This window comes from Pongo abelii, chromosome 3, assembly GCF_028885655.2.
Source record: "Pongo abelii isolate AG06213 chromosome 3, NHGRI_mPonAbe1-v2.0_pri, whole genome shotgun sequence".
Taxonomy (NCBI): Eukaryota; Metazoa; Chordata; class Mammalia; order Primates; family Hominidae; genus Pongo; species Pongo abelii.
This window is the reverse complement of record NC_071988.2, coordinates 152,564-176,517: the sequence shown is the minus strand read 5'-3', so window position 1 is coordinate 176,517 and position 23,954 is coordinate 152,564. Positions and strand designations below refer to the sequence as shown.

Below are 23,954 nucleotides of genomic sequence, written 5' to 3'. Positions count from 1 at the left end.
GAGAAATGCAAAGCAAAATCCCAGTGAGCTCTTACCTCTCACCCATTAGCATGGCCACTATTCAACACACAAAAGGAATCAATGTTGTCAAGGATGCAGAGCATTTGGAACCCCCATGCACTGTTGGTAGAAGAGAATAATGCAGCCTCCAAGAAAATTAGGATAGAGGTTTCAACACACAAAAGGAATCAATGTTGTCAAGGATGCAGAGCATTTGGAACCCCCATGCACTGTTGGTAGAAGAGAATAATGCAGCCTCCAAGAAAATTAGGATAGAGGTTTCTCAAAATATTAAAAATCAAATATGGCTGGGTGTGGTGGATCATGCCTATAATTCTAACACTTTAAGAGGCTGAGGTGAGAGAATTATCTGAGCTCAGAAGTTTGAGTCCAGCCTGGGAAAGATAGTGAGACCCCACATCTACAAAAAATATAAAAATTAGCCAGGTGTAATGACATGTACCTGTAGTCCCAGCTACTTGGCTGGCTGAGATGGGAGGATTGTTTGAGCCCAGGATGTCAAGGCTGCAGTGAGCCATTATTGCACCACTGCACTCCAGCCTGGGTGACAAAAACAGATCCTGTCTCAAAAAAAAAAAAAAAAGAAAGAAATTATCATACAATCCAGCAATCCCATTTTCAGGTATCTGTGTATGCAAAGATGTATACATGTCAGCATGTACTAGCTATATTCTGACAGTTTAACCACAGTATGAGCAATTACTGGGTGTCTTAAGGGGTGTTTCAGGGTATTCTTTCTTCATAGGTATTTCCCATCCTCTCTGCTCAATTTAGCATACATGTTTTGGGTTGTCTTTGGAGCATGAGATTTTCCTCCCCCAGGGGCTTTTTTTTTTCTGCTCATGTCTAACTGCCTACTCTAACATTCTCCCCTCAGTAGATTGAGACCCTAAAAATCTTTGAGTTTAGGGGCACTGTGGGTCTTCCCTAACTGCTTCCTGCTGACATGAGATAAAGAACTCATCAGTGTCTCATTCTTTTGTTCTTTGTCAGGGAAAGACATCCTCCATGTTCTCTCAGGTTTGACTTGCAGTGTCCAGAGAAAATGTGTAGGGACACAGTTTTCCAGCAGGGAAAAAAGTAGGTTAATATTCCTGTTGGAGGACCATTTGAACTCTGAGAGTTTCTAGGTGAGAGGGAACAAATATGGTTAGTAGATTTAGTGAGCAAGGCCCAAAAAGGAGAAAAAGGAAGACAAAGGCCAGGGATCCCAACAAAATGAGATGTCATGAGGTCTGGGACCAGGTGGCACCCCAGGAGAACTAGACCTAAGTGGCATGTTTCCGAAGGGAAGAGGCCTGGTGTATAAAATCTCTTACATGATTCTGGACTTGCCTTAATCTGTTAACCTAGAAACAGCATTTTTCTCCTAGCATAAGGCTAATTTATTCCTGAGCTGCAGTCAGTGTGTCAAGACCTCTACAATTTCTGGAGAACTACAGCCATATGATAATAAACCTGTTGCTGTAACTCTGTTAGAGTTTGAGCAGTGGTTTCTATTTTATGAGTCAGTTCCAGAGACGGGTTGTGGAAAGTTGAGGAGGCAATAATAATGGCAGCTATTCCTGTGGTGGCACTTGTGATGACAAGCTCACTGTGGAAGGAAATTAGATAAACTTCTGAGTTGATCTGGTGTGAGGTAGTAAACAAGGATAACAGCAGAGAAGCATCACTCAGAACAATGGAAATTTTAGGGGTGAGGTAAGCCAGAGTGCATGTTCTGGTCCAATTTGCAAAGAGACAGAGATGAGCCTGCATCTTCCATAGGAAGTAAAGTTCTGCACTCAATAAACAAGAATGAATGCAGAAAGAGGTGAGGTCAGCTCCAAACATTGACAAGTGTCCATTTTGGCTGCCCAGTATCTGATATTCTGCCACTAAAGTTGCTGTCTAGAGAGTTAGACATGGGTGATTACTTTGAATAAGAGAATGAGTCTATTTTTCTACAAAATCATGTGTCTAGTAGTATCTGGGAGAAGGGTTTTCTGAAAGGAATAAAAGACTTGAAACCTATTGCATAATTCATACTAGCTTGGTTGATACCATGGGTTGGATTGACTGTAAAAAGAGTGATTGAGGTAGAATTCAGTGGCATCATTTTGGACACATGATTCAGGAGTTAAAATATTGAGGGTGATAAGTAGAGAATCTCATTTGGTATTGGGAACATTTAGTGAAAGTTAAAAAAGCTTGTGGGGTATTAACCGTGGTGCTGGATGTGCTGCATTGTGCTGGGTCAAGAGCACCCACCCACAAGAGTTCTGGAATTCATGGTAGCATAGATGCACAGGGATGCCTGGCCAATGAGGGTTACAGGGGAGAACAAGGGGCTTAAAACAATGGGGTTGGGCTTAAGAAAATCTTCAAAGGCCTCTTTAGCTTGGGTTAGAAATAGTATGTTAGCAGGGGGAAGGTTTTGCATGAAGTGGTCCCAATGGTAAGTGAAACTAAGTTGGGCTTGAGTAATTGCCCATTCTTGTATTGTGGCCAAGTAGGCCATTTTTACCCTGAATGGAATTCATGCACAGCTGGGTTGAGGCATAGGAGGAATTGGCAGACATTAGTAGTTGTGGAGCTGCCTGCAGAGTTCTAAAAGGTCGTGGGCAGTCAGAGCTTATAAGGGTGCTTTTAGCCAGAAGTGTGAGTAATGATCATAGAGCATTAGGCTGCGTAGTTCCAAGGCAAGTAGATTAGGGGCCAAATTGATATGCTTGTTAAGAAGACTGCCTGTAGTCCCAGCTACTCGGGAGGCTGAGGCAGGAGAATGGCATAAACCCGGGGGGCGGAGCTTGCAGTGAGCTGAGATAGCGCCACTGCACTCCAGCCTGAGCGACAGAGCGAGACTCCGTCTCAAAAAAAAAAAAAAAAAAAAGAAGACTGTTAATCCAAAGAGTATTAGAGATAGAGACCACTATTCAGATTATGGCTTTGAGGTTTAAATTGAGGAGGGTCACAGTTAACTCTTCCCTGGAGGGGGTGTTGGTTTACGGTAACAAAGGCATATCAGTAAATCTGCAGAGTATTATGACTTGTAATATAAACATCAAAATATTACTAACATTGCTGATGTGCTAAAGCAATCAAAAGTAAAATAAATCATTAGGCTAAAAAATTCATATTAGATAAAGCAAGCTCTTATTGGAAATCCTGGTGCTGCACAAGATAGGGTTAAAGAAAGAATAAACAGTGCCCCTGCAAATAAGATTGCCAATATTGGGGTTACCCTACTTTAAGGTAAAAAGAGGGAGAGCATTACTTATCTTCTCATTCAAAGAGAAATTTTAAGTCCTCCAGTGGCTCACAAGAGTAGCTGAGTTCTGGTTCCACATTTGGTTCCTTAAAGTCTTTCCAGGGTTTTATTCAGAGGTGATTTATCCAACTAGAGATGCCAGAAACTTTGATAGCTATTGGAGTAGAAAGTATGAGAGTAAAGGGGTTCTTTTGTAAAGAGGTTAGTTGAGATCCAAAAGACCCATCTCTCCAGATTTTAATGAGGACTGCTGATCCTGTGGGGGAGAAGGGTTGTTGGTTGTTGCAAGTGTCACTTAGGCAGGCAAACTCCAGATGGCCTCTTGAAATTGAGTCAGGGATTTTATGTACTGGGTTAATTTGGTAACCTGTTGGTGTAATGTTAAGTTTGCATGTAGAAAGGATCTCTCATATAGGATTTCAATAAAACTAAGGCATAGATGTAATTTAGGGGCTGTTCTGATTTGCAAAAGTGCCATGGGCAGAAGTTCTAGCCACGGTAAAGAGGTTTTCCTGGCATCATTTGCTCAGGGTGCTTTTAATAGCTCGATTAGTTCTTTCTACATCCCCAGAAGATTATGGCCTTCAGGAGGACTGTAAAAAGTATTTTATCCCTAGGGCTTTTGCCACTAACTGGGTAGTGTGTAAAATAAAATATGAACCTTTGTTACTTTGTGAAGCCCAAATCAAGAGATAATTTATTTGAGAAGGGCCTTGGTAACTACTTGAATTTTTCTATTCTAGTATGAGATGCTTCAACCCAGACAGTAAAGGTGTCTCCAGAGATCAGAAGGTAGTTATAGCCTTGACAGGCTAACAATTAAGTGAAGTCTATCTGCCAGTCTTCCTGCTAGGTAGGTTTCTTGTTGCTGAACAGGCTGAATTAATTAACTAGAGTGGTTTAGGGTCTCCAGGATTATTACAGACACAAGATGGATAGGCTTTACAAACTTGACAAAAATATTTTTCACAGCTGATGGAGATGGTCTCTTCCAAAGTGACGAGAATTATGGAGTGCCCTTATTACTTTCTGTTGGAGGGCCTGGGGAAGATGGAGAACCGCTCCCAATTTATACAATCTTTCATGTTCTAGGGTATATTCACATTCAATAACCCATTTCTTTTTCTTGTGAGCATATTGCAGGACAGGGATGTTGTTAGACAAAGTTGGAATAAGGGCCACAAAAAGTTCCCAGAGAGGGTGGTTGAAGATTGGTCAGGGTGGTGGAAAAAGTTATAAGAAAAAGTTATAGAGAAAGACGCAAACCTTCTTGGAAGGCCGGGAGGTTTTGCAAAGCTTCAGGGAAGAATGAGCTGAAGGCAACTGTCCTTACCCTAGGGCAAAGGGTGAGGAGTAGGTACAAAGGAATGTAGAGGAGTTTATCTAAATAGCTTGTTTATTCATGTTGTCCTAAAACTGACTTTTGATCATTCATGTGCAGGACTGCTCTCTACTCGGGGGCGACAATGTTTATTACCCACAAATTGTGTTTGCTCCAAGCCTTTGTCATTAAATCTGTAGTAAACAAATGCAAACATCACTGGCTTATCACAGCTGCATTCTCATTGGTGGTGCTAAGTGGTACAGTCCCCTAGCTGCACTGTTAGGTAAAATACCTGTGTCTGCATACTTCTTTCATCCATCGCTCAGCCAAATTCTGTGGGATGGACTCTGCAGGTGGTGGCCCTAGCTGCTTGGTCAGCCCTCCTGTTTCTCTGGGCAATTTTATCTTGGCCCTTCTGGTAGCCCCACCAATGAACTACAGCTACTTTTGTGGTAGGTGGACAGCCTGGGATAGGGTAAAAACCTGTGACCCATATTTAACAGAAGTATCCTTTGCTGTCAAAAATTCCTTTTTCTTTTCAGATGGCTGCATAAGTGTGGAAAACTAAAAGGGCATATTTGAACTCTGTATAAATAGAAACTATTGGTTTCTTTCCTAGTTCTAGGGCTCTTGTCAGGACTATGAGCTCTGACTGCTGAGCTGAGGTTCCCAAAGATTAAAAATTTAAAGTTTTATAAACAAACAGAAAACTATTTTGGTGGAAATAATTGTAAATAGTAGTATTTCAGCAAAGCTGAGGAATGGGCACAATGGAAACTAAACTTGAGTGAAATAGCTCAATAAATAAATTTGTATTAACAAAGGTAATAAAATCATAGTATACTGCTTGTGTTTGTAGTAAATAATATTTAATTACATTACAGCATTTGCTGACTACAGGTTTAGCTTAAAATTATGCTGTAAGTACTGAGTTGCTGGAGGGGTGGGGAAGGGCAGTTGAAAAAAAAAAGTTGTTCCCAAGTACATGTCAGTACCAAAGGGCAATTTCTAGAGTTTATATGGTATAAATACAGGAAGTATTTCTCCTTTACGTATCATATGTATTTATTTTTATTTTATTTCTTTTTTTAAGATGGAGTCTCACTCTGTCATCAGGCTGGAGTGCAGTGGCACAATCTTGGCTCACTGCAACATATGCCTCCCAGGTTCAAGCGATTCTTCTGCCTCAGCCTCCTGAGTAGCTGGGACTACAGGTGCACCCCACCACGGCCATCTAATTTTTGTATTTTAAGTAGAGACGGACTTTCACCATGTTGGCCAGGATGGTCTCAGTCTCTTGACCCTGTGATCCACCCGTCTCTGCCTTCCAACATGCTGGGATTACAGATGAGAGTCACCACACCTGGCATGTATCATGTTTTATACATTTACACACACATGTAAAACAAAAAAAAAGTATCAGTTCTTTCCATTTTTGTTAAATTTTTGCTGAGAATGGTTGTTAATCATTTATTTTGTTTGAAGAAGGTGTTTACTATAATAGATAAGAGTTATTTCTGAAGTCAAAGTTGCTTGTGTTTTAATACTGGTTTTGCAATGTGAGCAAGTCATTTTTCTCTGTGGCTCTGTATCTTTCTCTGTAAAATAAGTACCTATGTTATTGAGTTACTGTGAGAATTAAATTTATTAACACACATAGAGTTTTGGTTAGTGTTTGGTACAAATTAGCTGTGATTAATAAAATTTTACATGCTGAATTACATTAATACATGCTTTAACACAAATGTATTTTCATTACATGAGTTTTTCAACCAATAGATGACTACATATTTAAATTTTTAAAAATGTGTTACACACAATGAAATACTACTAGGCAATAAAAGAAAAAAAATCTTGTCATTTGAAACAATATGGATAAATTTAGAGGACATTATGCTAAGTGAAATAAGCCAGACAGCAAAATGCTGGTTACTGAATGCTTGTTTATTTAGAAAAAAAGAGGCATTTGGAGAGATCTCTGTAAAATAATACATAATTACAGTTGACTAAGTTCAGAAAATTTATTGTACAGCATGGTGACTAGTCACCATGTACGGTATATGGTATATGTTTTACAATAAATATAGAATATAGACTATTCTGCATGAAAAAAAAAGTTTTACTATAAGTATGTCATAGAAAATTAATGTAAAATATCTCGACAGGTGGAGCCAAGATGGCCGAATAGGAACAGTTCCAGTCTACAGCTCCCAGCATGAGCAACGCAGAAGACGGGTGATTTCTGCATTTCCAACTGAGGTACTGGGTTCATCTCACTGGGGAGTGTCGGAAAGTGGGTGCAAGACAGTGGGTGCAGTGCACCGAGTGTGAGCCGAAGCAGGGTGAGGCATCGCCTCACCCAGGAAGCACAAGGGGTCAGGGAATTCCCTTTCCTAGTCAAAGAAAGGGATGACAGATGGCACCTGGAAAATTGGGTCACTCCCATCCTAATACTGCACTTTTCCAATGGTCTTAGCAAATGGCACACCAGGAGATTATATTCCATGCCTGGCTCAGAGTCCTACACCCACAGAGCCTTGCTCATTGCTAGCACAGCAGTCTGAGATCAAACTGCAAGGCAGCAGTGAGGCTGGGGGAGGGGTGCCCGCCATTGCCGAGGCTTGAGTAGGTAAACAAAGTGGCCAGGAAACTCGAACTGGGTGGAGCCCATCTCAGCTCAAGGAAGCCTGCCTGCCTCTGTATACTCCACCTCGGGGCAGGGCACAGCCAAACAAAAGGCAGCAGAATCCTCTGCAGGTTTAAACATCCCTGTCTGACAGCCTTGAAGAATAGTGGTTCTCCCAGCGCACAGCTAGACATCTGAGAACAGACAGAATGCCTCCTCAAGTGGGTCCCTGACCCCCAAGTAGCCTAACTGGGAGGCACCCCCCAGTAGGGGCAGACTGACACCTCACACTGCCAGGTAGTCCTCTGAGACAAAACTTCCAGAGGAACGATTAGGCAGCAACATCTGCTGTTCACCAATATCTGCTGTTCTGCAGCCTCTGCTGCTGATACCCAGGCAAACAGGGTCTGGAGTGGACCTCCGGCAAACTCCAATAGACTTGCAGCTGAGGGTCCTGACTCTTAGAAGGAAAACTAACAAAAAGAAAGGACATCCACACCAAAAACCTATCTGTACGTAACCATCATCAAAGACCAAAGGTAGATAAAACCACAAAGATGGGGAAAAAACAGAGCAGAAAAACTGGAAACTCTAAAAATCAGAGTGCCTCTCCTCCTCCAAAGGAACGCAGCTCCTCACCAGCAATGGAACAAAGCTGGATGGAGAATGACTTTGACGAGTTGAGAGAAGAAGGCTTCAGACAATCAAACTACTCCGAACTAAAGGAGGAAGTTTGAACCCATGGCAAAGAAGTTAAAAACCTTGAAAAAAAATTAGACGAATGGCTAACTAGAATAATCAATGCAGAGAAGTCCTTAAAGGACCTGACGGAGATGAAAACCAAGGCACGAGAACTACGTGATGAATGCACAAGCCTCAGTAGCCGATACAAACAACTGGAAGAAAGGGTATCAGTGATGGAAGATGAAATGAATGAAATGAAGTGAGAAAAGAAGTTTAGAGAAAAAAGAATAAAAAGAAATGAACAAAGCCTCCAAGAAATAACGGGACTATGTGAAAAGACCAAATCTATGTCTGATTGATGTACCTGAAAGTGACAGGGACGATGGAAACAAGTTGGAAAACACTCTGCAGGATATTATCCAGGAGAACTTCCCCAATCTAGCAAGGCAGGCCAACAGTCAAATTCAGGAAATACAGAGAACGCCACAAAGATACTCCTCAAGAAGAGCAACTCCAAGACACATAATTGTCAGATTCACCAAAGTTGAAATGAAGGAAAAAATGTTAAGGGCAGCCAGAGAGAAAGGTTGGATTACCCACAAAGGGAAGCCCATCAGACTAACAGCTGACCTCTCAGCAGAAACTCTACAAGTCAGAAGACAGTGGAGGCCAATATTCAACATTCTTAAAGAAAATAATTTTCAAACCAGAATTTCATATCCAGCCAAACTAGGCTTCATAAGTGAAGGAGAAATAAAATCCTTTACAGACAAACAAATGCTGAGAGATTTTATCACCATCAGGCCTGCCCTAAAAGGGCTCCTGAAGGAAGCACTAAAAATGGAAAGGAACAACCGGTACCAGCCACAGCAAAAACATACCAAATTGTAAAGACCATTGAGGCTAGGAAGAAACTGCATCAACTAACAAGCAAAATAACCAGCTAACATCACAATGACAGGATCAAGTTCACACATAACAATATTAACCTTAAATGTAACTGGGCTAAATGTTCCAATTAAAAGACATAGACTGGCAAATTGGATAAAGAGTCAAGACCCATCAGTGTGCTGTATTCAGGAAACCCATCTCATGTGCAGAGACACACATAGGCTCAAAATAAAGGGATGGAGGAAGATCTACCAAGCAAATGGAAAACAAAAAAAGGCAGGGGTTGCAATCCTAGTCTCTGATAAAACAGACTTTAAACCAACAAAGATCAAAAGAGACAAAGAAGGCCATTACATAATGGTAAAGGGATCAATTCAACAAGAAGAGCTAACTATCCTAAATATATATGCACCCAATACAGGAGCACCCAGATTCATAAAGCAAGTCCTTAGAGACCTAGAAAGAGACTTAGACTCCCACACAATAATAATGGGAGACTTTAACACCCCACTGTCAACATTAGACAGATCAATGAGACAGAAAGCTAACAACGATATCCAGGAATTGAACTCAGCCCTGCACCAAGTGGACCTAATAGACATCTACAGAACTCTCCACCCCAAATCAACAAAATATACATTCTTCTCAGTACCACACCGCACTTATTCCAAAATCAACCACTTACTTGGAAGTAAAGCACTCCTCAGCAAATGTAAAAGAACAGAAATTATAACAAACTGTCTCTCAGACCACAGTGCAATCAAACTAGAACTTGGGATTAAGAAACCCACTCAAAACCGCTGAACTACATGGAAACTGAACAACCTGTTCCTGAATGACTAGTGGGTACATAACGAAATGAAGGCAGAAATTAAGATGTTCTTTGAAACCAATGAGAACAAAGACGCAACATACCAGAATCTCTGGGACACATTCAAAGCAGTGTGTAGAGGGAAATTTATAGCACTAAATGCCCACAAGAGAAAGCAGGAAAGATCTAAAATTGACACCCTAACATCACAATTAAAAGAACTAGAGAAGCAAAAGCAAACACATTCAAAAGCTAGCAGAAGGCAAGAAATAACTAAGATCAGAGCAGAACTGAAGGAGATAGAGACACAAAAAACCCTTCAAAAAAATCAATGAATCCAGGAGCTGGTTTTTTGAAAAGACCAACAAAATTGATAGACTGCTAGCAAGACTAATAAAGAAGAGAGAAGAATCAAATAGATGCAATAAAAAATGATAAAGGGGATATCACCACCAATCCCACAGAAATACAAACTACCATCAGAGAATACTATAAACACCTCTATGCAAATAAACTAGAAAATCTAGAAGAAATGGATAAATTCCTGGACACATACACCCTCCCAAGACTAAACCAGGAAGAAGCTGAATCTCTGAATAGACCAATAACAGGCTCTGAAATTGAGGCAATAATGAATAGCTTACCAACCAAAAAAAGTCCAGGACCAGATGGATTCACAGCCAAATTCTACCAGAGGTACAAGGAGGATCTGGTACCATTCCTTCTGAAACTATTCCAATCAATAGAAAAACAAGGAATCCTCCCTAACTCATTTTATGAGGCCAGCATCATCCTGATACCAAAGCCTGGCAGAGACACAACAAAAAAAGAGAATTTTAGACCCATATCCTTGATGAACATCAATGCGAAAATACTCAATAAAATACTGGCAAACTGAATCCAGCAGCACATCAAGAAGCTTATCCACCATGATCAACTGGGCTTCATCCCTGGGATGCAAGGCTGGTTCAACATACGCAAATCAATAAACGTAATCCAGCATATAAACAGAACCAATGACAAAAACCACATGATTATCTCAATAGATGCAGAAAAGGCCTTTGACAAATTCAACAACACTTCATGCTAAAAACTCTCAATAAATTAGGTATTGATGGGACGTATCTCAAAATAATAAGAACTATCTATGACAAACCCACAGCCAATATCATACTGAATGGGCAAAAATGGGAAGCATTCCCTTTGAAAACTGGCACAAGACAGGGATGCCCTCTCTCACCACTCCTATTCAACATAGTATTGGAAGTTCTGGCCAGGGCAATCAGGCAGGAGAAGGAAATAAAGGGTATTCAATTAGGAAAAGAAGAAGTCAAATTGTCCCTGCTTGCAGAAGACATGATTGTATATCTAGAAAACTCCACGTCTCACACCCAAAATCTCCTTAAGCTGATAGGTAACTTCAGCAAAGTCTCAGGATACAAAATCAACGTGCAAAAATCACAAGCATTCTTATACACCAATAAAAGACAAACAGAGAGCCAAATCATGAGTGAACTCCCATTCACAATTGCTTCAAAGAGAATAAAATACCTAGGAATCCAACTTACAAGAGACGTGAAGGACCTCTTCAAGGAGAACTACAAACCACTGCTCAAGGAAATAAAAGAGGATACAAACAAATGGAAGAACGTTCCATGCTCATGGGTAGGAAGAATCAATATCATGAAAATGGCCATACTGCCCAAGGTAATTTATAGATCCAATGCCATCCCCATCAAGCTACCAATGACTTTTTTCACAGAATTGGAAAAAACTACTTTAAAGTTCATATGGAACCAAAAAAGAGCACACATTGCGAAGTCAATCCTAAGCCAAAAGAACAAAGCTGGAGGCATCACGCTACCTGACTTCAAACTATACTACAAGGCTACAGTAACCAAAACAGAATGGTACTGGTACTAAAACAGAGATATAGACCAATGGAACAGAACGGAGCCCTCAGAAATAATGCTGTATATCTACAACCATCTGATCTTTGACAAACCTGACAAAAACAAGAAATGGGGAAAGGATTCCCTATTTAATAAATGGTGCTGGGCAACCTGGCTAGCCATATGTAGAAAGCTGAAACTGGATCCCTTCCTTACACCTTATACACAAATTAATTCAACATGGATTAAAGACTTAAATGTTAGACTTAAAACCATAAAAACCCTAGAAGAAAACCTAGGCAATACCATTCAGGACACAGGCATGGGCAAGGACTTCATGTCTAAAACACCAAAAGCAATGGCAACAAAAGCCAAAATTGACAAATGGGATATAATTAAACTAAGGAGCTTCTGCACAGCAAAAGAAACTTCCATCAGAGTGAACAGGCAACCTACAGAATGGGAGAAAATTTTGCAATCTACACATCTGTCAAAGGGCTAATATCCAGAATCTACAATGAACTCAAAAAACTTACAAGAAAAAAACAGCCCCATCAAAAAGTGGGTGAAGGATATGAACAGACACTTCTCAAAAGAAGACATTTATGCAGCCAAAAGACACATGAAAAAATGCTCATCATCACTGGCCATCAGAGAAATGCAAATCAAAACCACAATGAGATACCATCTCACACCAGTTAGAATGGCGATCATTAAAAAGTCAGGAAACAACAGGTGCTGGAGAGGATGTGGAGAAATAAGAACACTTTTACACCGTTGGTGGGACTGCAAACTAGTTCAACCATTGTGGAAGTCAGTGTGGCGATTCCTCAGGGATCTTGAACTAGAAATACCATTTGACCCAGCCATCCCATTACTGGGTATATATCCAAAGATTATAAATCATGCTGCTATAAAGACACATGCGCACGTATGTTTATTGTGGCACTATTCACAATAGCAAAGACTTGGAAGCAACCCAAATGTCCAACAATGATAGACTGGATTAAGAAAATGTGGCACATATACACCATGGAATACTATGCAGCCATAAAAAAAGATGAGTTCATGTCCTTTGTAGGGACATGGATGAAGCTGGAAACCATCATTCTCAGCAAACTATTGCAAGGACAAAAAACCAAACACTGCATGTTCTCACTGATAGGTGGGAATTGAACAGTGAGAACTCATGGACACAGGAAGGGGAACATCACACACCAGGGCCTGCTGTGGGGTTGGGAGAGGGGGGAGGGATAGCATTAGGAGATATACCTAATGTAAATGATGAGTTAATGGGTGCAGCACACCAACATGGCATATGTGCACATGTATACATATGTAACTAACCTGCACGTTGTACACATGTACCCTAAAACTTACAGTATAATAAAAAAAAAAAGAACGTAAAATATCTCACCTATCACTAAGTCTCCAAGAAATTTCCTTCTTTTGACACTGAGTCTTGCTCTGTCACCCAGGCTGGAGTGCAGTGGCGCCATCTCAGCTCACTGCAACCTCCACCTCCCGGGTTCAAGCAATTCTCCAGCCTCAGCCTCCCAAGTAGCTTGGATTACAGGCACCCACCATCGCAACTGGCTAATTTTTGTATTTTTAGTAGAAACGGGGTTTTGCCATGTTGGCCAGGCTGGTCTCGAACTCCTGACCTCAGGTGATCCACCCACCTCAGCTTCCCAAAGTGCTGGGATTACCGATATGAGCCACCATACCCAGCCTAGAAATTTATTTCTGAGACATTTTCTTCTAAGAGATTTCAAAATTTGGGTGAGTTTCTTCATATGATGCTTACAATATGCAACTCACCCATATTAACGCTTTACCTATTCTAGCTTATGTTTCATTTAACACACTTTGTTTAGAATTTCATAAAATTTTTTTTACAGAGAAAAACAATGCTGACTGACTTAATCCTTTGACATGTGAACAGTAAATGACTCAAGTAATCTAAATGTTGCATTGATAAGCTATAAATACCCTGAAACACCCCATTTAAAAACAATAATTTACCACCTTAAAAAAAATTCAACCTTTTCATGAGAACCTAGAAAATCCATGTGAAATTACGCGGCATGAAGAGAACAGTGAAAAAACTGTAGCCATAACACAAATCAGGAGAAGGGCTGTGAGGTACACACAGCTGAGGATGAACACATAAAGACATAAAAAAACTGAAGATAATTAGAATATAAACACCGAAATCTTCTTTAAATTCAGAATGAGTCACTTTTACAGCCTGGGAACAGATGTTCTCTTAACATACAGAATTAATACCATTTCTTCCCCACAGATATTTTCAGTGTCTTACTTGGACCTACAAATAAACTCCAGAAAAATATTTATACCTAATTATGGAGGATCTATTACAACCCATCACTTTCTTATGTTTGTTCACTGCAATTACATATCAAAACATCCTCATAAGGTATAAAGTGTTCCCAGTATTTACTTGAATTGGCCCAATAAATAAACTCAATTATGTTGATTATAAAAAGTGAAAGGAACAATAACTAAACAGCTTATATATGGTTCCCCAATTAAACAAAATGATCTAACTAAATATCACTTAATTACACACATTGTGAACATCTTAAATTTATTTTGTGTGCTCTACTAAATTTTATAAAAACCATTATAAATAATTTCTGACCAGCTCACACAATAAATACTTAATGAAGTTAAAACAAAAAACTATGAGAAACAAGTGAATTATATCACTAGCACGAGTACCAGACAAAACAGATAATTTGCACATGGAGATTCTCAACAATGATCCATTAGATTTTACAGTAATTAAATACTATCTAATTACTTGGGAAAATAGGTACAAATTTTCAAACACAATTGCTTGCTCTATAATTTTTTACACCTAATGTTTATCTTAGAGCAATACATTTATATATTTATCTCTATGTAAATCAAAACTAAGAGTCTGTATGTGTTTGCCAGAAGAGATGCCAAATGTCCAAAGAAAAATATGGAACATTTAAAAACATATTTATTCAGGACACAGAAATGTCTAAAGTATAATTATATTCTGATATAATACTAAATACAATCATAAAATTACCTGTAATAAAAAATAATTTAATTGTACATTTAAAACTAAAGTGTATAACTGGATTGTTTGTAATACAAAGGATAAATGCTTGAGGAGATAACTCATTTACTCTGATGTGATTACATGTTGCATGCCTGTATCAAAGTAACCCATATATGCCATGAACATATACACATACCATGTACCCACATAAATTTTTAAAAATAAATTTAAAAAGGAAAAATAATAAAAATTTAATATGAGAACAATATTCTTCAATTTATTTGCTGTTTAAAGCCACTGCAAAAAGAGATTACTAGAAATGTCATTAAACTATGTTACTAAAAGTACACTGTTACCAATTTTTTACCGACACCTTTGAGTAAGGTGGGATAGGTGAAAGTTGTGGCATAATAACACTTCATTCCAGACACAGTAATTTCAACACATTAACAATTTTGTTGAATTAAAAAATTAAGTTCACACACAATCTTAAAAGAGAATTTTAAAATTTACTGTATTTTATTACATAAATGTACAATTGGTAAAAACAATTTATTACTAAAATTCAGATTTTTCTCTCACTATAATGCAGAAGAATATTACAACATGTACCCCATGCATCGCGCAATGATACAAGTCAACCACAAAGATGCATGCATCATCTCTTGCATCTTTCAATGTCCTTACTCATTCATGTAAAAGTTCATGAATGATGCCCACCTAAGAAGAATCACTCATACCTCTGATACAACAATTCATCACATGCTTTCATATAAACAATAAGTTGAATCAGTATGAAGTAATTTTAGAGTTGAATTTACTTTTCAAAAAATCTATATTTTTTCAAGTAAAAAAAGTATAATTTCAATGGAATAACTTCAAAAAGCTACTCCTTTTCAACTTATATACAAAGAAATTATCTGTTTCAGCTTTGGAATTTTTTTACAATTAACACTGATTTACTGTAAAGTTTCAAGTGTTAATGCCTTTTTCTTTCTACTGTAAATATTCTGACATTTAGCCTTAATTTTAGACTGAATATCTTTTCATATTTACTGCATCTACAAAATATCTTCTAGTATAAACTCTGTTTTTTTAAGCTATAGTTTTTGAACAAATGCTTTTCCAAATTTATTACATTTGTAAAATTTCTTTCCAATATAAATTCTCTAATGTCAAAGAAAGTTTGGGCAACTGCTTCAGGGTTTTCTTCTAATACAAAATATGCACAATAAGACCCATGATGCAAGTACAGGTACTACAACCCTCTTAATATTTGTATTGTCTATCTTCAGAATGCTTTTCTTCACTTTTAAGACCTGTATTTTCTAACAGGTCTTTCAACAAATATTACATTTATAATGATTTTATTAAGTACAAACTCTCTGATATTTAATAACACGAGTAGGCATTAATAGCTTTTCTACATTTTCTATATTTGTACAATTTTCTCAAGTATAAATGCTATCATGTGCAAAGAGACATGAGCATTGGTTAAAGGTTTTGCCACATTTTTAATATTCTTAGGGGTTTTCTTCAGTAAGAATTATATACAGTAAGATGTGACAAGCATTTGAAGGCTTTTCCACATTTTTCATATTTTTATGGCTTCTCACCAATACCATTTCTCTTACGTTTAGAACAGATTGAGTTGGGGTTAAAAGCTTTGTCAATTTTTTCACATGTGTAGAGTTTCTCTCCAGTATGAATTATGATTAGAAAAGACTGAGGAAGACTTAAAGGCTCCCACATTCTTCACATTTCTAAAATTTTCCTCCAGTATGAGTTCTCTTACATTGAGGAAGGTTGGAGTACTGCTTAAAAGCTTTCCCGCATTCTTTACATTTGTAGGGTTTATCTACGGTGTGAATTTTCTTATGTTTATTCAGGTGTGAGGACTGTTTAAAGGCTTTGCCACATTGTTTACATATGTAGGGTTTCTCTCCAGTATGAATTTTCTTATGATTATGCAGGTTTGCAAACACTTTAAAGGCTCTGCCACAATCTTCACATTTGTAGGGATTTTTTCCAGAGTGAATTCTCTTGTGTACATTAAGGGTTGAGGACCAATTAAAGGCTTTACCACATTCTTCACATGTGTAGGGTTTCTCTCCAGTATGGATTCTCTTATGTGTCGTAAGAGTCGTGGACCTATTAAAGGATTTGCCACATTCTTCACATCTGTAGGGTTTCTCTCCTGTATGAATTCTCTTATGTTTAGCAAAGTCTGAGGATGTGGTAAAGACACAGCCACATTCTTCACACGAGAAGGGTTTCTCTCCAGCATGAATTCTCTTATGTTCATTAAGGGATGAGGACCACTTAAAGGCTTTACCACATTCTTCACATTTGTAGTATTTTTGTCCAGAATGAATTCTCTTATGTAAATTAAGGGTTGAGGATTGGTTAAAAGCTTTACCACATTCTTCACATATGTAGGGTTTCTCTCCAGTATGAATTCTCTTATGTTTAGTAAGGTGTGAGGACCGAGTAAAGCCTTTACCACATTCTTCACACTTGTAGAATTTCTCTCTGGCATGAATTCTCTTATGTTTAGTAAAAACTGAGGACCGATTAAAGGATTTGCCACATTCTTCACATGTGTAGGGGTTCTCTCCAGTATGAATTCTTTTGTGTTGAGTTAGGCGTGAGAGCACGTGAAATGATTTGCCACATTCTTTACATTTAAAGGTTTTATCTCCAGTATATCTTATCTTATGTTTGTTTGAATTTGAAAATTTATGAAAAACTTTGACACATATATTAGATTGAATTATTTTGCTCTGGGTAGTTAATAAGCATTGGTTAATTCCATTATAACCACCTTTCTGCACCTTACACTCATTCACACTTTTACAAGTTTTTCTTAAATTCTCATGTCCACGTTTCTCATGTCCTTTTGGTATAAGTTTGTGGAATGAATCTTCTATGCCCTGCACTGTCCAAAGGTTTTGGGTGAAATGAGAACACACAGCTGAAAGAAATAAAAATAACAAATTATCCCACTTACTAGATTCATATAAATATACTTTACAGGCCAGGCACTATGGCTCAAGCCTGTAATTCCAGCAGTTTCTGAGGCCAAGGTGGGCAAATAATGAGGTCAGGAGTTCGAGACCAGCCTGGCCAACATGGTGAAACCCTGTCTGTACTAAAAATACAAAAAAAAAAGTGCTGGGAATGATGGTGCATACCTATAATCCCAGCTACTTGGGAGGCAGGAGAATCCCTTGAACCTGGGATGTAGAGGTTTCCATCAGCCAAGATCACACCACTGCACTCCAGGCAAGGTGACAGTGTGAGACCCGTCTCAATAAATAAATAAGTAAGTAAATATACTTTACAAATCTAATACATACAATTATGAATCTAATATATAAAAGTAAACAAAGTACATCAGTAAGATGCTCAGTAAATACCACAGGCCATAATTTCTTTACAGACATATATAACAAAAATATACTGACCAAAATGCCTTTGTGTGAAATCTATAAATGAGTTAATTGTGTGCAATGCCTCAGGTAAGCACAATTCCCAGAGCCACATAAAACATGAAGAAAAGTGCGTTACATTTACCCACTGCAGCTCTTCCTCCCCACAAATATAGCATTGTACTTTAGGAGTAAACTCCCAACACCTGGCTTCTTAGAGGAAAAATAGTGACACACGTATTCCTACTTCTGGCTTTTGGAAATTATTACAAAAACTGGTTTCTGTCTCCAATAATACAGGGCGCTGAAAGAAATGGTGGTGAGTCTGCTGAGACCAAAGGTAAATGTTTCATGAGCAGACAGCAGTCCTAAATACAGGGAACAGGTAGAGCAAGTGATTAGAGACCATAAGAAGAAACATGAACAAACACTTTTAACTGAAGAATAAACACAAAATTCTAGACAAGACACATCCTTACAACATGCATGAGAGGCTCCCATAATCTCTATCAAAGACAATTGGTTTCAGACTATGTCAGGACAAGGCAACATTGTAAAGATTGTGACAAATAGCTTTTAGTTAATGTTCAAATAACAATATTACAATGTAGGCAAAATATTAGTGCAACATGGCCCAATTAAAAATTTTGAAAATTTTCAGAAAACAACTATAAATAATGAAGATATTCAAATTTTAAAAATTTAACCTGAATAATGCTCAATGAGTGAAATAGAAACACATACAGTTTATAAAATCAGAAAAATAAGAATATCAATGAAAACATTAAAAATATAAAAAACAAGTCATGAAGGTGAAAAATACAACAATAATGACTGAGACATTTTCAAAAGTAAAAAAAGGATGTAAAAACTGAAGATGCTCCACAAGCTTCAACCAGGATACACACATAGAGATTTATAACAAGACACATACAAGCAAAGTTTCAAAAGTCAAAGACAAGAAGAGAATCTTAGGAGTTACAAGGTAAAAGTGATGTGTCATTTATAAATAAGTGTGGTCTTATAAGATAACCACTAAATCTGTCAAAAAAAAAAAAAAATTCCAGATGTCAGGGAATTGCAATATAAAGTGGTGAAAGAAAAATAGCTTCAGCCAGGCATGGTGGCTCAGACCTGTAATCCCAGCACTTCGGGAGGCCGAGGTGGGCAGATCACGAGGTCAGGAGTTCAAGACCATCCTTAGCCAACATGGTAAAACCCTGTCTCTACTAAAAATACAAAAAAATTAGCCAGGTGTGGTGGTACGTGCCTGTAGTCCCAGCTACTCAGGAGGCTGAGGCAAAAGAATTGCTTGAACCCAGGAGGCAGAGGTTGCAGTGAGCCGAGATCACGCCACTGCACTCTAGCCTGGGCGACAAAACAAGACTCCATCTCAAAAAACAGAAAAAGAAAAAAAAGAAAAATAGCCTCTAAGTGGGAATAATATAACCAGCAAAACTGTCCTAAAAATGAAGAAAAAGTAAAGACCTTGCAAGATAACCGAATGCTGAAAAAGTATATTAGCACTACATCTGCCTTGCAAAAAAAAAAAAAAAAAAAGCTAAAGAAAGTACCTTTCACTGAAGATAACATAATGCAAGAAAACTAAACATAATCATATGAAAACATAATTTTCTAGGAAAGATATGCACATACAAAAATATAAAGTTCTATACCATTATCATGATAGCACAGAAAACATTTTAATTATTCTCCAAAATGTGAAAGATAAAAGCAAAAAAAAAAAAACCTTAACAATAAACTGTTAATATGCAAAATAAAAATATGATTAGTGACATCAATAATAAAATTGAGGGCTGATGTAATGAGGAAGAATTTCAACATGCAACTAAAGTTAAGTTTTTACCAGTTTAAAATATATTATTTTAAATTTAAGAAATTTTATGTAATTCCCAAGATATCAAATAAAAAAGGATCTGTAGAGATACTCAAAAAACAAGGGCCTATTAATACAAAAATCAAAAAGACACAAACGAAGACAGAAAATAAGGGACAAAGACAAAATTATCAAGTAAAACAATAAAATAACATTAGTAAGCCTATCAGCAAATTATTTAAATATTTATGAAGTAAACTTTCCATTCAAAATATATGCACCAAATAAAAAAATTTTAACAATTAAAAAAACAAGATCCAACCTGCTTTTCTACAAGTCACTTAAAATCTAATGATTAAAGGAGACAAGGCAAGATGAAAAAAGATATTTCATGCAAATAACCAAATAAGAGGTCAAAATTATATTACACAAAGTGCATCTTAAGTGAAAAACTGTCCTATTTCATAAAATATGCCTTAACTAAAAGCTTATAAGAGACAAAGGACATTAAACAATAATGAAAATGTTCATTTACTGGAAACCCATGACAAATGTGTGTATATATATATATTAATGTGTGTATGTGTATCTCACATTAGGGTTTCAAATATATAAAGCAAATACTTACAGAAGTAAAGCAAGATATACAAAGCAATATAATTATACTAGGATATTTTGATACCCCAATTTCTGTAATGAATAAAACAAAAAGACAACATTCATAAGGGAACAGAAGACTTGAAAGCAGTTATTAAAAAATTATGCCTAACGGAATTGTAGAAAACACTGCTCAACAACAGCAGAATACACACCCTTCTCAATAGCTCATACAAAAGTCTTCTTGATAAACCACCGGTTAGGCCACAAAAAGACCCTTAACAAATTTTTTTAAATTAAAATTTTACAGATTATTTTTATGACCAAACTGGAATGAGAGTAGAATAAAAAAACTGAAAATCTTACATAATTATAGAAAGCAAACAATATACTCTTTAGCATGCTCTTGTTCAATGTTTGAAATATTTAATATTATGAAGCTGTCTGGACTGTTGAATGTAATATTCAGATTAAATGCAATCCCTGTCAAATTTCTAATTGAGTTTTTCCAGAAATAGAAACAGCAACCCCAAAATTAGGTAAAATTTCAAGAGACAATGTAGCACCAAGCGATCTTCAATAAGAAAAACAACAAGGCCGGGTGCGGTGGCTCACACCTGTTAATACCAGCACATTGAGAGGCCGAGGTGGGTGGATCACCTGAGGTTGGGAGTTCAAGACCAGCCTGACCAACATGGAGAAATCCCATCTCTACTAAAAAAATACAAAATTAGCTGGGCGTGGTGGCACATGCCTGTAATCCCAGCTACTCAGGAGGCTGAAGCAGGAGAATCACTTGAACCTGGGAGGCAGAGGTTGCAGTGAGCTGAGACTGCACCATTGCACTCCAGCGTGTGCAACAAGCGTGGAACTGTCTCAAAAAAAAAAAAAGAAAAAGAAAAAAAGAAAAACAGCAATGTTGGAGGCATCACAGCTCCTGATTTCAAAACACATGCAAAGCTAAAAATTGAAACAATTTAGTATGAGTATAAGCTGAACAGCTAGATGGATAAGATTAAATCTAGCACAAACATAAGCTCTCATATACATGGTCACATGAAGAGTAATTTGTATACTTATAATTATTGCAGCATTGTTACTGAAGCAAATAAATGAAAGTAATGCAAATGTCTCTCATCAGATGGATAAATATAATTTGAAATATTAATATTAGTTTTTTAGAAGCAAAAAATAATCTAATGAAATAAAAATAAATCTTAATGAAATTGTGCAACATGAAATAAGTCAGACACAAAGAGACAGAAACGATATGAATCAACTTACATAAGCTATCTAAAACAGTCTGATTCTGAAATAGAAAGCAATTGTTTTTGTAAAGCACCAGAAAACAGAAATACATAGTTGTTTAATGTGTAGTTTTAGCTTTGCAAGACACATTCTAGAGATACAATGCATAACACTGTCAATATAATATGACTAAACTGAGTATTAAAAATATTTAAGATTGTAAAGTTTGTTTGACAATTAAAAATAGTAATATCTAAAAGAGATACAGAGGTATGATAGCTTTTGAAATTATCTTCTAATCACAAAAGTGCTTCTCCCACACATAGAAATATAGATTCACAAATAAATAGAGGGTAAAATTAGAAGTATTTCAATGACAACTCACCTAGACAGGGTAAAATGACCATTGTATACACACAAACAGAGCAAGTATACAACTTATAAACAATGCAGGAACAATACAAATACAGATAAACAAACACAGAGACTTATATTGGAAATAGACATATCACCGAAGCATATTTGACTTGTGCTCCACACTGTCTGTATTAGTCCATTTTCATACTGCTGATAAACATACCCAAAGACTGGGTAATTTATAAGAAAAAAAAGGTTTAATGGACTCACAGTTACATGTGGCTGGGGTGGCCTCAAAATCATTGTGGGAGGTAGAAGGTGAAAGGCACATCTTACATGGTGGCAGACAAAAGAGAATAAGAACCAAACAAATGGGGAAACCCCTTATAAAAACCATCAGCTCTCATGAGTCATTCACTACTGTAAAAATGGTATGGGAAAAACCACCACCATGATTCAATTATCTCCCACTGGGTCCCTCCCACAACACATGGGAATTATGGGAGCTATAATTCAAAATAAGGTTTGGCTGAAGACACAGCCAAACCCTATCATTCCACCCCTGGCCCTTCCCAAATCTCACGTCCTCACATTTCAAAACAAATTATGCCTTCCCAACAGTCCCCCAAAGTCTTAACTCATTTCAGGTTAAACTCATAAGTCCACAGTCCAGTCTCATTTGAGAGAAAGTAAGTCCCTTCCACCTATGAGCCTGTAAAATCAAAAGCAAGTTAGTTATTTCCTAGACACAATGGGGGTGCAGGCATTGGGTAAATACACCCATACCAAATAAGAGAAATTGGCCAAAACAAGGAAGTTAGAGGCCCCATGCAAGGCCAAAATTCAGCAGGGCAGTCAAATCTTAAGGCTCCAAAATGATCTCCTTTGACTCCATGTCTCACATCCAGGTCACATTGATGCAAGAAATAGGTTCCCATGATCTTGAGCAGCTCCACCCCTGTGGCTTTGCAGGGTACAGTCAGCCTCCTGGCTGCTTTCATGGGCTGGTGTTGAGTGTCTGTGGATTTTACAGGTGCATGGCACAAGCTGTCAGTGGATCTACCATTCTGGGGCCTGGAGGACAGTGGCCTGCTTCTCACAGCTCCACTAGGCAGTGCCCCAGTGGGGACTCTGTGTGGGGGCTCCAACCCCACATTTCCCTTCTGCACTGCCCTAGCAGAGGTTCTCCATGAGGGTTGCACCCCTGCAGCAAACTTGACAGTCAGGCATTTCCATGCATATTCTGAAATGTAGGCAGAGGTTTCCAAACCTCGATTTTTGACTTCTGTGTACCTGCAGGCTCCAGACCACATGGAACCTACCAAGGCTTGGGGCTTGGACCCTCTGAAGCCAAGGCCTAAGCTGTACCTTGACCCTTTTTAGCTATGGGTAGAGTAGCTGGGACACAGGGCACCAATGCCCTAGGAAAGGGGGGCCTAGGCCCAACCCATAAAATTATTTCCCTCTTAGGCCTCTGGGCCTGTGATGGGAGAAGCTATCACAAAGTTCTCTGAAATGCCCTAGAGACATTTTTCCCAGTGTCTTAGTGATTAACATTTGGCTCCTCATTACTTCTGTGAATTTCTGCAGTGAGCTTGAATTTCCCTTCAGAAAATGGGTTTTTCTTGTCTATCACATCATCAGGCTGTAAAATTTCTGAACTTTCATGCTCTGTTTCCCTTTTAAAACTGAATGCTTTTAACAGTACCCAAGTCACCTCGTGAATGCTTTATGGGTTAGGAATTTCTTCTACCAGATACCCTAAGTCATCTCCCTCAAGTTCAAAGTTCCACAGATCTCTAGTGCAGGAGCAGAATGTCACCAGTCTTTCTGCTAAAACATAGCAAGAGACACCTTTACTGCATTTCCCAAGTTCCTCATCTCCACCTGAGAGCACCTTGGACTGGATTTCATTGTCCGTATCATT

General features: G+C 37.9%; 2 protein-coding genes across 3 annotated transcripts in view; both read right to left on the bottom strand.

The window, feature by feature from the left end:
• LOC103890344 (zinc finger protein 595) overlaps positions 1-23,954 on the bottom strand; it is a 250,709-nt gene that overhangs the window by 204,448 nt on the left and 22,307 nt on the right.
• The window catches only part of ZNF718 (zinc finger protein 718), a 39,393-nt gene continuing 29,935 nt past the window's right edge, over positions 14,497-23,954 (bottom strand). For both annotated transcript variants that reach the window (XM_002814480.6, XM_054553633.2), the window contains one exon: positions 14,497-17,531. In XM_002814480.6, coding sequence (XP_002814526.5) covers positions 16,321-17,531 — 1,211 coding nt within the window. In that variant the 3' untranslated portion in view covers positions 14,497-16,320. The remainder of the gene's footprint in view (positions 17,532-23,954) is intronic.